Genomic DNA, 14,157 nt, shown 5'->3' with positions numbered 1-14,157 from the left:
TAAGTCTCTTATTCTTTTTAACAACATTGGTATTATAAAAGTTAACCAATAATACATATAATACTTCTTACCATTAATGCGACATCTTGAACAGGTGCGGTAGAAAACGGATGGTTGGATAAAATTGCATGAGAATATTTTATAATTTGAACGTTATTTTTGAAACTGTGATTACCAGCCGAATTATTCATAACTTATCGTGTTAAGCAATGTCAGCTAACATTTATCTGAGAGCCGTATGCAGTCATCCGGTTCTAGAGCCATAGGTTCCCTACCCCTGGTTTAAGCATTAGACACCTTTTTACCTGCACTCTGCCTCCCGCTGTTTCCCACGTCTACAAAGCAATTAGCTACCGACTGCCACCTACTGATATGGAAGAGAATTACACGGTTACTCGGCATAGCTCGGTTGGTAGAGTGGCCGTGCTAGCAACCTGAGGGTTCCAGGTTTGATTCCCGCTTCCGCCATCCTAGTCACTGCCGTTGTGTCCTTGGGCTAGACACTTTACACACCTGCCCTCAGTGACACTCACACTGGTTTAAATGTAACTTAGATATTGGGTGTCACTTTGTTAAGCGCTTTGAGTCACTAGAGAAAAGCGCTATATAAATATAATTATCTGAGAGCCATATGTAGTCATCAAAAGAGCCACGTCTGGCTCTAGAGCCATAGGTTCCCTACCCCTGCTCTACCTTTTCCTCCATACAAACAGTGTGCCGATCCATTAACATAATATATGCGGCTTTTTCACACACAGAAGTGAATGCAAGGCATACTTGATCAACAGCCATACAGGTCACACTGAGGGTGGCCGTATAAACAACTTTAACACTGTTACAAATATGCGCCACACTGTGAACCCACACCAAACAAGAATGACAAAGCATTTTGGGAGAACATCCGCACCGTAATACCCACAACCCCTTGCAGCACTAACTCTTCCGGGGCGCTACAATATACACCACCGCTACCACCTAATTATGCCCCCACAACCCTGCCTACCTCAACCACCCCCCCAGCCCCCCATCTCCCAAATTAGGAGGTCTCAAGGTTGCCAAGTATGTGTGCAGCAGATGGCGGCCACCGCTGCTGCTCACTGCTCCCCTCACCTCCCAAGGGGGTGATTAAGTGTGATGGGTCAAATGCAGAAAATTATTTCACCACACCTCCTATGTGTGTAACAATCATTGGAACTTTAACTTTAATATTAACGTGGCCCTCTAGCGGTTGTGCATAGAGCAGGGGTTCCTAACCTTTTTGACGTCCGAGCCCAACTTTTCCACTACAGAGGGGCCAGGGGCCCACTCAAATACTGACACTGATTTAGTAATCCTGCAATTTTTTTTTAATTGTATTCAATAATTATATTTAACCAACTTACAGTTTAAATTCTTGTCAAATGATATAAAAACCGTGTGTTGACCACAAATATTAATTATCGATGTCTAGGTAAGGTTGTTCAGAAAAATAAATACTAACCAAATATACTTTAGAGGGATCCCGCTTGACACTCAGCATCAAGGGTTGGAATTGGGGTTTAAATCACCAAAAGTGATTCCTGGGCGTGGCCACAGATGCTGCTCACTGCTCCGCTCACCTCCCAGGGGGTGATCAAGGGTTAGCCAAAATGCAGAGAATATTTTCGTCACAACTAGTGTGTGTGTGACAATCATTGGTACTTTAACTTTAAACAGAGTGCAAGCAGATTTTGATATTGCACACGTGTCTTGACTGATTCTAAAATGCCCATAAAAAGTGGTACGTGTTTGCTGCACGTTTGAAAACATAGCAAAACGCCACAGGTCGGAGCATGATAACATGAATATGCAGTAAATGACTGAGTGAAAGCCCCTTATTAGATTAGGGACGGCGTGGCGCAGTGGGAGAGTGGCCGTGCGCAACCCGAGCGTCCCTGGTTCAAATCCCACCTGGTACCAACCTCGTCACGTCCGTTGTGTCCTGAGCAAGACACTTCACCCTTGCTCCTGATGGGTGCTGGTTGGCGCCTTGCATGGCAGCTCCCTCCATCAGTGTGTGAATGTGTGTGTGAATGGGTAAATGTGGAAGTAGTGTCAAAGCGCTTTGAGTACTTTGAAGGTAGAAAAGCGCTATACAAGTACAACCCATTTATTTATAGTACATACAAAAAAACAACAGAACCGACGCATGTGCAAGCAGATTTTGCACACAAGCGTGGTTTTTATGCGCGGTAATTTCAGCACCAGGAAAGAAGACTGGCAAGTTCCAAAAACAAACGTTCAGTATTCCACCCAGGCAGCTAATTGTTCACCTTGAAAATGCGCCCGCTTCCCATTTTGTTTACAGACCAAAAGGAAATGTACTGGAACTCAAGAAAATTGGAGGCCAGTGATGATCAAGTAAATGAATTAGGATTGGAACAATAAATAAATCATCCTCATTAGCGACCTAATAGGCAATAGACGTGGAGGTAATTTGTTTCAATTTGGTCAGCCTGACAGGTGTGGCGTACTGTGGCTCTCGGTTGCCCTTAATGGTCAGTAATTCCTCTAATGGCGCCCATTTGTTATCATTTTATCCGCCGTCGCCGCGCTGATGGGGATGACAAAATATGAAAAACACACACGGTAAATGCTATTGTAGAGACACGCCCCCATTTAGCGTTGGAGGGTATAGAGGAGTGGTGTGTTCGCGGTTAGACTGAAATACACAAAAGCCACCAAGTCGCGCACAGTTTCAGGTATCCCGGCGCAATATTATTAGATTATCCGCCATTTGTGCGTGATTGAACGGAGAAGACGCAGACCCTGGCGGACCCCCAACAGTAAACTAATCGTTTCCCCTGACAGATTGGATTACACCACCTAAGTAATGAAGATGATGCACTCTTCCAGGCCTTTTTGAATCTGTGCATTTACCTCCAAGGAAACATTTGTTATTCCCATGAATCCCTTTGTTGGGATCATGATCAAACAAAACATGAAATAATACTTGCCCAATACTGTAATATGATGTTTTTCACTCAATATAGATTGGTTTCCCATCACATTGTGTCGTGTATTACAGACATACTTACCAACCGTCCCGATTTTCCCGGGAGACTCCCGAATTTCAATGCCCTTCCCGAAAACAAGAATGACAAACACATTTTGTGAGAACATCCGCACCGTAACACAACAGAACAAATACCCAGAACCCCTTGCAGCACTAACTCTTTTGGGACACTACAATATACACCCCCGCTACTACCTAACCAAGCCCCGCCCCAACCCTTCCCACCTCAACCCCTGAATTCGGAGGTCTCAAGGTTGGCAAGTATGTGTGCGGCAGATGGCGTCCACAAAGTACATCCGTGCATGACAATCAACAACAAAAATGGAGCGCACGACAAGAAGTAAAACGCTACACACAGGAAAACAGCAAAAAAAATCAAATTAAGTCACGGCGTGATGTGACAAGTCGTGACAGTACACCTACTTTGAGACAAAAGCTATAGTGATGTATGGTTGTTTTCACCCATTCACACACTGATGGCGGAAGCTGCCATGCAAGGCGCTAAACACGACCCTTCGGGAGCAAGGGTGAAGTGTCTTGCTCAAGGACACAACGGACGTGACCAGGATGGTAGAAGGTGGGGATTGAACCAGGAACCCTCAGGTTGCTGGCACAGCCACTCTACCAACCGCACCACGCAGTCCCCGATAAGTGACTCGTAAGATCACCAACTGACTCAAATGATACGTACGGTTACGATCCGATGATAATATCGCATAGTAGTGCGATATCATCACATAGGCTCAGTGCTCTAGTGATTAGAGTGTCCGCCCAGAGTAAGTTCAAACCCAGGCCGAGTCATACCAAAGACTATACACTATTTCCACATTCACACACACATTCACACACTGATGGCGGGAGCTCCCATGCAATATGCAAGGCGCTAACCAGGGCCATCAGGAGCAAAGGTGAAGTGTCTTGCCCAAGGACACAACGGACGTGACCAGAATGGTAGAAGGTGGGGATTGAACCAGGAACCCTCAGGTTGCTGGGACAGCCACTCTACCAACCGCACCACGCCGTCCCCGATAAGTGACTCGTAAGATCACCAACTGACTCAAATGATACGTACGGTTACGATCCGATGATAATATCGCATAGTAGTGCGATATCATCATATAAACTCTGTCCTAGTGATTAGAGTGTCTGCCCAGAGTGAGTTCAAACCCCATACACTATTTCCACATTCACACACTGATAGCGGGAGCTCCCATGCAATATGCAAGGCGCTAACCAGGCCCATCAGCAGCAAGGGTGAAGTGTCTTGCCCAAGGACACAACTGACGTGACCAGGATGGTAGAAGGTGGGGGGGATTGAACCGGGAACCCTTAGGTTGCTGACTCTCCCAACTGCGCCACGAAGTTCCCACTAAAACGGGCGTTGTGTCATCGTAGAAGCTAACCCGTCTCTTGCCGTAGCATGTCGATGTCTTAGTATGCGAAAACGATTTTTTCATTACCAAATTTCATTGTTCAATGGTTTCTGCCGGCTTTGATTTTTCTCAATGAATAAGATGTGCCTCGGCTATAAAAAGGTTAAAAAATCCCGCCCTAAAGATAGCAAGGCTAATCATTAACTCGCTATGTGGCGGCTTAATTCATCGCTGGGAAACAGAAGCACGTTCGGTCGACATGAAACGTCATCGCGTGGTTCCCCGGAGAAAGTATGTTTTATTAGTTCGCTTTTTGATACGGTCTGTTTGCCTGCTTTTATGTCTTTATGACTTTACCACCTGGTTCAGGTTCAAGTTTATCCGTGCCAAGCATCACAGTGAAATGCTTGTTTTCCATTGATTGATTGATTGAAACTTGTATTAGTAGATTGCACAGTACAGTACATATTCCGTACAATTGACCACTAAATGATAACACCCGAATAGGTTTTTCAACTTGTTTAAGTCGGGGTCCACGTTAATCGATTCATGGTAATCCAATGCTCTTCAGATAATTGCGTACAGTGGGATCCAAACACGAGTTGCGGAATCGAATACACTAAATAATTTGAATAGCTCCGATGTACATTATGGTAGTGGTATCAGTACAAGTAGAAGTACAGTAGTCAAACCCAGTACCAGTTCTAGATCAAATAGTATAACAGTATATACAGCAGGGCTGGGCGATATATCGCGGGTTTGAAAATGACGATATCGTGATATTCGAGGTGCTTTTAGCTGCTGGCATTACACTACAGCAGTGTTTTTTTCATACGGTGTTGATCCGGAAATACCGTATTTCCTTGAATTAGCGCCGGGGGCGGTAATTAATTTAAAACCTCTTCTCACTCCGGCACTTACCAAAGGCATGCTGTAAATTTAGGCTTGCGCTTATAAATTTGAGTGTGATGTAAGGATACCATCATGAAAAGCACATTTAATAAAAAAAAACATTATCATGTAGCATAAAAAATGCAGATGGCCTTAAAACGCCACAACACTCAGTCACCGTATGTAAGTACCCAAAATAAAGACTCGACATAAATATAAATTCAATCGGATCAGAAACATTGGAGGAAACGGGATTAAAACCCGATGCTAACCGCCCATAGAAAATACATGGGTACGGCTAGTAGCTACTATTAACAAACAAATTCACTTACCAACTCGGCTTAATATCTTAACATCGCCACACTCTCTCATCGCAACTCAGCCCTCATGGTCGGCACTTATAAGTTTACAATTAGTAATTGTAGGCAGGCGCATACTATATGCCCAGCGGCAATTCAAGGAAATACGGTATTAGTGCTCAGTGGCCTAGTGGTTAGAGCAGGGGTCACCAACGCGGTGCCCGCGTGCACCAGGTAGCCCGTAAGGACCAGATGGGTCGCCCGCTGGCCTGTTCTAAAAATAGCTCAAATAGCAGCACTTACCAGTGAGCTGCCTCTATTTTTTAAAATTGTATTTATTTACTAGCTAGCTTTGCTCGACATTTTTAATTCTAAGAGAGACAAAACTCAAATAGAATTTGAAAATCAAAAAAAAATATTTTAAACACTTGGTTTTCACTTGTTTAATTAAATTAATTTATTTTTTTTACTTTGCTTCTTATAGCTTTCAGAAAGACAATTTTAGAGAAAAAATACAACCTTAAAAATGATTTTCCGATTTTTAAACACATAGGCCTTTTTACCTTTTAAATTCCACCCTCTTCTTTCCTGAAAATTTAAATCAATGGTTAAGTATTTTATTCTTTTATTGTAAAGAATAAAAAATACGTTTTAATTTAATTCTTCATTTTAGCTTCTGTTTTTTCGACGAAGAATATTTGTGAAATATTTCTTCAAACTTATTATGATTAAAATTTAAAAAAAATATTCTGGCAAATGTAGAAAATCCGTAGAATCAAATATAAATCTTATTTCAAAGTCTTTTTAATTTCTTTTAAAATTTTTGTTTTGGAAAATCTAGAAGAAATAATGTTTTGTCTTTGTTAGAAATATAGCTTGGTCCAATTTGTTATATATTCTAACAAAGTGCAGATTGGATTTTAACCTATTTAAAACATGTCATCAACAATTTAAAATTAATCCTAATCAGGAAAAATTACTAATGATGTTCCATAAATTTTTTTTTTAATTTTTTCAAAAAGATTCGAATTAGCTAGTTTTGCTCTTCTTTTTTTCGGTTGAATTTTGAATTATAAAGAGTCGAAATTGAAGATAAACTATGTTTCAAAATTTAATTTTAATGTTTTTCGTGTTTTCTCCTCTTTTAACATCATTTATTCTCTACATAAAAACTTCCGTAAAAGGAAAAAAAAAATGTACGACGGAATGACAGACAGAAATACCCATTTTTTTATCCATCCATCCATTTTTTACCGCTTATTCCCTTTTGGGGTTGCGGGGGGCGCCTATCTCAGCTACAATCGGGCAGAAGGCGGAGTACACCCTGGACAAGTCGCAGCTCTCACTGATGGAAGGAGGTTTTGGCTCAAAATCTCACGATACATGGCCCCATTCATTCTTTCCTTAACACGGATCAATCGTCCTGTCCCCTTAGCAGAAAAACAGCCCCAAAGCATGATGTTTCCACCCCCATGCTTCACAGTAGGTATGGTGTTCTTGGGATGCAACTCAGTATTATTTTTCCTCCAAACAGGACGAGTTGAGTTTATACCAAAAAGGATACATGGATGATACAGCAGATGATTGGGAGAATGTCATGTGGTCAGATGAAACCAAAATATAACTTTTGGTATAAACTCAACTTGTCATGTTTGGAGGAAGAATAATACTGAGTTGCATCCCAAGAACACCATACCTACTGTGAAGCATGGCGGTGGAAACATCATGCTTTGGGGCTGTTTTTCTGCTAAGGGGACAGGACGATTGATCCGTGTTAAGGAAAGAATGAATGGGGCCATGTATCGTGAGATTTTGAGCCAAAACCTCCTTCCATCAGTGAGAGTTTTGAATGGTTGACCAAATACTTATTTTCCACCATAATTTACAAATAAATTCTTTAAAATTCCTACAATGTGAATTCCTGGATTTTTTTTTTTTTTCACATTCTGTCTCTCACAGTTGAAGTGTACCTATGATGAAAATTACAGACCTCTGTCATCATTTTAAGTGGGAGAACTTGCACAATCGGTGGCTGACTAAATACTTTTTTCCCCACTGTATGCATCAAGCGTTCATTCGAGATATACATCGTGTATCGCGATACGGCCTAAAAATATTGAGATATTAAAAAACAGCCATATCGCCCAGCCTTAATATACAGTATAGGAGCAACATATATTAAGGTTTGATTGATTGATTGAAACTTTTATTAGTAGACTGCACAGTACAGTGCATATTCCGTACAATTGACCACACCCAAATAAGTTTTTCAACTTGTTTAAATCAGGGGTCCACGTTAATCAATTCATGGTACTGAATTGGTGTCTACAGTTCTTTGGCAGTTAAGTAGTGACATTACTGACCTGTGCTCACTTTCCTTTCCTTTTTCTTTGTTCTTCCCACCATCCAGGGACTTGCTGCGGATAGGCGTTACATTGGCCGGCCACCAGAAGAAGATTCTGGGTAGCATTCAGGACATGAGACTACAGATGAACCAAACGCTTCCCGTCCAGGTGTGACCAAAAAAAAAAAAAAAACGGGACACGCCCAGACCTCCCCCCCCTCCGTCGGTGCATTCACAAGGATGGCCAGATCGAGGACAAACGAAAACAGTCCCAGATGGAGACATTGGAATAAAAAACAAACAAAACCCAAGCTGCCTGACCCATCTCTGCCAAATTAGATGCTCGGATTTACTTTCTCTTATTTTTTTTTTTTCACCCGCAACTTCTTGTTTTACGTTACTCGTCATGTACTTCGCAGTTTGTGTGTCTAGATAAATATGGGTTAGCGTTTCTAAACCCCCGTCATGGCCCCACCTGCTGTTTGCATGTGTTAGGGAGCGCCACTGATATGTTTCCATCCCGATGGACATGCTGGAAGGTGTTCTGCATCTTCATATTGAAGGTGTGTTATCCAAAAAGAAGCCTGAGGTACTACAACCACGGACTGGTCGGACTGCAACTTGACCTGAAGGAGGATTTTAACAATATCAGGATCTTTTTTTTTTGTTGTTGTTAACACCTTTTCCACACCATTTTGCTTTTTGGTTTTGACTTACCTACATATTGGGAGATTTGTGGTTTTCAAAAATGGCTGGTCAAACTGACATTACCCCCCCAGGTGGACTCTCGCGAGATGGGGACATAAGGACAGTGGCGACACCATAGACAGACCACTAGGCCTTTTTTTTTTTGGTGTGTTTTTTGTATGTGTGTGTGTGTGTGTGTGTGTGTGTGTGTGTGTGTGTGTGTGGGCGTATGTGTAATTAAGTGTGCTTGGAACGTGCACAAGTGTCACGCTGCACACAAGCATACTGTACAATACAGCTTCCGATATTTGCCACTGTGGAGAATTAACCGCATGAACTGAACCGTGACAAGGAGCAATTATATCTGAAACAATTATGCTATATTCTGTGGACAACTGTTGAAAAAAAAAAAAAAAAAAAACTTTTTTTTTTTTTTTATTTGTTTTTTTAATGAACTCACCAGAAGAACTTTGGACAATATATATGCATATTAAAAAGGTATGCAGAGAACCGCCATCGGGCGGACAACTTTCTACTTACTAGTACCCGGATTCAGAAATAATCAAATTATTGTTTAATTTGTTGGCATCCCTCCCTATGTATTTATTTGTGCCCCATACCCTTTTTTCCCCTCCCACCGACACCCGGATGGACCGTAAGACCATTTTGGGAACTGAAAACAATCAGATGGAGACTCAAAGAGGATTTAGCTAATGAATTGATGATTAAACAAAATAAATGCTGTATACATTGCATATTGTATTTTTTTTTTTCCCATACGCTTTGAAGCCTGAGGCATGAACTGACATTATCACCAGACAATATATACCTTGATGTGGCAGAAAAAAGACCATATATTTTTTTAACCGATTTCTGAACTTTGGCGAATTAAACGGCTTTCTATTTATCGCTCTCGGAGCGATGACATCAGAACGGGACGTCACCAAGGGAATAAAGCCGCCATTTTCATTTTCTCAAAACACATTACACACACCGCGTCTCAGCTCTGTTATTTTCCGTTTTGTTTTTACTATTTTCTGGAGACATCATGCCTCGTCAGTGTGTTGTCGGAGGGTGTAACAACACTAACAGGGAGGGATTCAAGTTGCACCACTGGCCCGAAGATAGAAAGTGGCAATAAATTGGACGAAATTTGTTCAAAATACGAGGGAGTGGGGAAGCCGACGAAATGGTCAGTCGTTTGTTCCGCACACTTTACCGACGAAAGCTATGCTACTACAGAGATGGCAAGATTGTGTGGATATCCTGCGACACACAAAGCAGATGCATTTCCAACGATAAAGTCAAAGAAATCTGCCGCCAGACCCCCATTGAATGTGCCGGTGTGTCTGCACATTTGACCGGCGATGCTAAGACAGACATGGCAGAGAGATGTATGGATAACCTGCAGATGCATTTCCAACGATAAAGTCAACGAAATCACAAAAGTTGAGTTTTGTTGATGTTGTTGACTTATGTGCTAATCAGACATATTTGGTCGCGGCATGACTGCCAGCTAATCGATGCTAACATGCTATTTAGGCTAGCTGTATGTACATTTGAAACTATATTTACATCCAGCGTTTCCTTCAACCCACATTTAATGCCAAACAAACACTTACCAATCGATGAATTTAAGTTGATCCAGTGTCACAAGATGCAAAACCTCCGATCTTTGGTCTGCACATTTTACTGGCGATGCTAAGGCAGACATGGCCGAATAGTGTCAATACTATTCGCTCAATAGCTTCAGTTTCTTCTTCAATTTCATTTTCGCTATCTGCCTCCATACTCCAACCATCCGTTTCAATACATGCTTAATCTGTTCAATCGCTTAAGCGTCCGAAATCCGAGTCTGAATCCGAGCTAATGTCGCTATATCTTGCTGTGCTATCCACCATTTGTTTGTATTGGCATCGCTATGCGACTTCACAGGGAAATGGACGTTGGCTTCACAGATAGCGAAAATCAGGCCCTTTAAAGCTTTTTTTAGAGATATTCCGGGATGGGTAAAATTTTGAAAAAAACTTCAAAAAATAAAATAAGCCACTGGGAACTGATTTTTATTGGTTTTAACCCTTCAGAACTTGTGATAATGTTCCCCTTTAAAGGATCATTAGTTCCTTTCCCAGTGGGACCCCCTGTGGACTTGTGTGACATGATTCATGATTGTGTTGTTTTGAGAGGCTTGAGGAATATTTTTTTAGGGTAAATTCCAAAGAGGAAGCGCACTTTTCCGCCAATCATTCATAGTTGTAACGAGTTGGTCGCATGGTGATGTGGGTTTCGTTCTCCCAGGGATGCAGACGGGCTTCGGACACAGCGTGCAGGTAGGAAATGATTTATTTAAGCAATAAAACAAACTTTGACAAAACCAGAAGATCTAGCATGGGAGCTAGAAAACAAATAGCCTAGCGTGGAAGCTAGCAGGTAGCCAGCAGCAAAACAGAAGTCGTCACGTGTTAAATAAAAACAAACTACGAAGCCAGACAGACTGACGGGAGAAGGCAGGCTTAAATAATGACAGTGATTACAAAACAGGTGTGCGTCCCGAACAAGCGGCAGGTGAAAATAATGAGTAACTATGGAAACCAACTGAGAGGTGCACAAACAGGAACCGAAGGAGTCCAAAACCAACAGAAAACACAAAAAGACTCAAAAATCTAAATCATAATATGATCCGGGCAGCGGATTCCCATCATGCATTGCTTCAAAATTACGGCAAGTCGTAATGTCCAAAACCACAACGGAGACGAAGCAGAAGAACGAAGAAGAGACATGGCGACGACGAGTAAGAAGAAGAAGTACACTTGCTAGTACCATAATGATTGGGAAAAAAAAATATTTCAGTTCATCCAGGACAGCTCGAAGGCGATTTCAATCGTACCGTAGATTTTTTTTCCCTACGCTCTGATCCCTGAGGCATACTTGCCATCCCTTCCAATTTTCCCGGGAGACTTTGTTATTAAGAATAAGTTCCCCATATTTAAGTGGTACCATTTGGTCCATAAAACGTGACTCAAAAAGTTTGCATCACAAGGACTTTGTAAAACGAGGTTCCGCTGTACGGAGAAACGTTTCTTTAGAGAGGAAGGAAAAGTACACTGCAAAAACTGAAATCTAAGTAAGATTAAATATCTCAAATAAGGGTGATATTTGCTTATTTTTGTCTGATAAGATAATTATTCTCACTAAGCTGATTTTATATTAGAGTCTTTTACTTGTGTTAAGGCATGGGTGTCAAACTCTGGCCCGCGGGCCAAATTTGGCCCACCGTGTAATTTCACTTGGCCCTTGAGGCAATATCAAATTAACATTAGAGCTGGCCCGCCGCTGTAACACCACATTCACCGCTAATACTCTTACTTGCCAACCCTCCCGATTTTCCCGGGAGACTCCCGAAGTTCAGTGCCCCTCCCGAATTTCATCCGGGACAACAATATTTGGGGTGGGGCTTTAAAGGCACTACCTTTGGCGTTCTCTACAACCTGTCTCCACGTCCGCTTTTCCTCCATACTAACAGTCACATAATATATGCGGCTTATACACACACACAAGTGAATGCAAGGCAAACTTGGTCAACAGCCAAACAGGTCACACTGAGGGTGGCCGTATAAACAACTTTAACACTGTTACAAATATGCGCCACACTGTGAACCCACACCAAACAAGAATGACACATTTCGGGAGAACATCCGCACCGTAACACAACAGAACAAATACCCAGAACGCCTTGCAGTACTAACTCTTCCGGGACGCTACAATATACACCCCCCGCCACCACCAAACCGCCGAAAAGAGGCATTCAATTTTATTTTATTTTTTAATTATTATTATTATTTGAAACTTGATTTTGCATGTCACTATTAAGTTATATAAGCCTTGCTTGTTCAATATTCAATGCAAAACTTGTTTGGGTCTTTATTAAAAGGTTTATTTGTTCAACCTTGGCCCGCGGCTTTGTTCGGTTTTAAATTTTGGCCCACTCTGTATTTGAGTTTGACACCCCTGTTTTAAGGGGTTTGGTCCTACATGATATCAGTAAGATTGTGATGACTCTTCTTCGGCATGGTAATGCCGGTGTGGTTCTTCCAAGGATGCGTCGAAGCAGAACACAGCAAAGGTATGTTAGAAATGGATTTATTAAATAATAAAAAGGCTAGGAACAAAAACACCGGTGTAAAGAGAAAGCAAACAAAAGATGCTAGCGTGAAAGCTAGGATAAAACACTAGGAAACAAAAACTTGGCACGAGAGCACAAACGTGAAAACAAATCATCAGTATGAAAACTGGAATAAACAAGTGGCATAGCATGAGAGCTAGCGAGAAAATACATACGATAGAAAGATGAGAGTCGTCACTGTAGCACGTAGGCAAATTAGGATCCGAGAATGAATAACGAAAAGGGGCGGGTTTAAATAAGGGAGGTGATTAGAAGAAAACAGGTGTGCGTAGATAACAAGGGGCAGGTGAACTAATGAGCTACCATGGTGACAGACTAAACAGGAAATAAAGACGATAAACAACAGGGTGATACTAAAATGGAACAATAAACCAGAATATGTACAGATCCAAGCAGGGGATCTCAACAAACATAGTACAGCTTGTTGCTGAGATTTGATGACCTATATTGAGTAAAACATGCTTGAAACTAGAATATCAACTTTTGCAAAGCTGTGTCATCAACACTTACTTATAAAACTACTTGTTTTAAAGTAATAACTTCGTATTTCAAGCATGATGCAGAGTGCATATCATCATCAGCCTTTAAATAGACTCCCTTTTTAGACCAGTTGATCTGCCGTTTCTTTTCTTTTTCTCCTATGTCCCACTCTCCCTTGTGGAGGGGGTCTTTTCCGATCCGCTGGGGACATCTCCGCGCTGCTGATCCGCCTCCGCTTGGGATGGTTTCCTGCTGGCTCTGCTGTGAACGGGACTCTCGCTGCTGTGTTGGATCCGCTTTGGACTGGACTCTCGCGACTGTGTTGGATCCATTATGGATTGAACTTTCACAGTATCATGTTAGACCCGCTTGACATCCATTGCTTTCCTCCTCTCCAAGGTTCTCATAGTCATCATCGTCACCGACGTCCCACTGGGTGTGAGTTTTTCCTTGCCCTTATGTGGGCCTACCGAGGATGTCGTAGTGGTTCGTGTTGTGGTTTGTGCAGCCCTTTGAGACACTAGTGATTTAGGGCTATATAAGTAAACATTGATTGATTGATTGATCAAGTCAAGATAATGGCAGTAGCATTTACTTAATTTAAAAATATTTTCCAACATATTCAGCAAAAAAAGTAGTATTTGTAATTAGTGAGAAAATACTTATTTTAAGGTATTTTTTGGGTTCATTGAGGTTTGCTAATTTTACTTGTTTCGGAAAGTCTTGACAAGCCGAATTTTCTTGTTTTATTGGCAGATAATTTTGCTTAGTTCAAATAAAATATTCCTCAATTTTGTGTATTTTTTGTTGTTTTTGAAGACTGATTTTTACAGGTTTTTTAAAATCCTATTTTTTCCCCTAGTATT

At 41.5% G+C, this 14,157-nt stretch overlaps 1 protein-coding gene across 10 annotated transcripts in view; it reads left to right on the top strand.

Moving 5' to 3' along the window:
- Positions 1-9,381, top strand: part of LOC133540576 (ephrin type-B receptor 3-like) — a 175,708-nt gene extending 166,327 nt beyond the window's left edge. For all 10 annotated transcript variants that reach the window (XM_061883297.1, XM_061883294.1, XM_061883291.1 and 7 more), the window contains one exon: positions 8,008-9,381. In XM_061883297.1, coding sequence (XP_061739281.1) covers positions 8,008-8,116 — 109 coding nt within the window. In that variant the 3' untranslated portion in view covers positions 8,117-9,381. The remainder of the gene's footprint in view (positions 1-8,007) is intronic.
- Positions 9,382-14,157: the final 4,776 nt, after the last annotated feature.

This window comes from Nerophis ophidion, linkage group LG22 (genome assembly GCF_033978795.1).
Source record: "Nerophis ophidion isolate RoL-2023_Sa linkage group LG22, RoL_Noph_v1.0, whole genome shotgun sequence".
Classification (NCBI taxonomy): Eukaryota; Metazoa; Chordata; class Actinopteri; order Syngnathiformes; family Syngnathidae; genus Nerophis; species Nerophis ophidion.
This window is presented reverse-complemented; position numbering and strand designations above follow the sequence as displayed.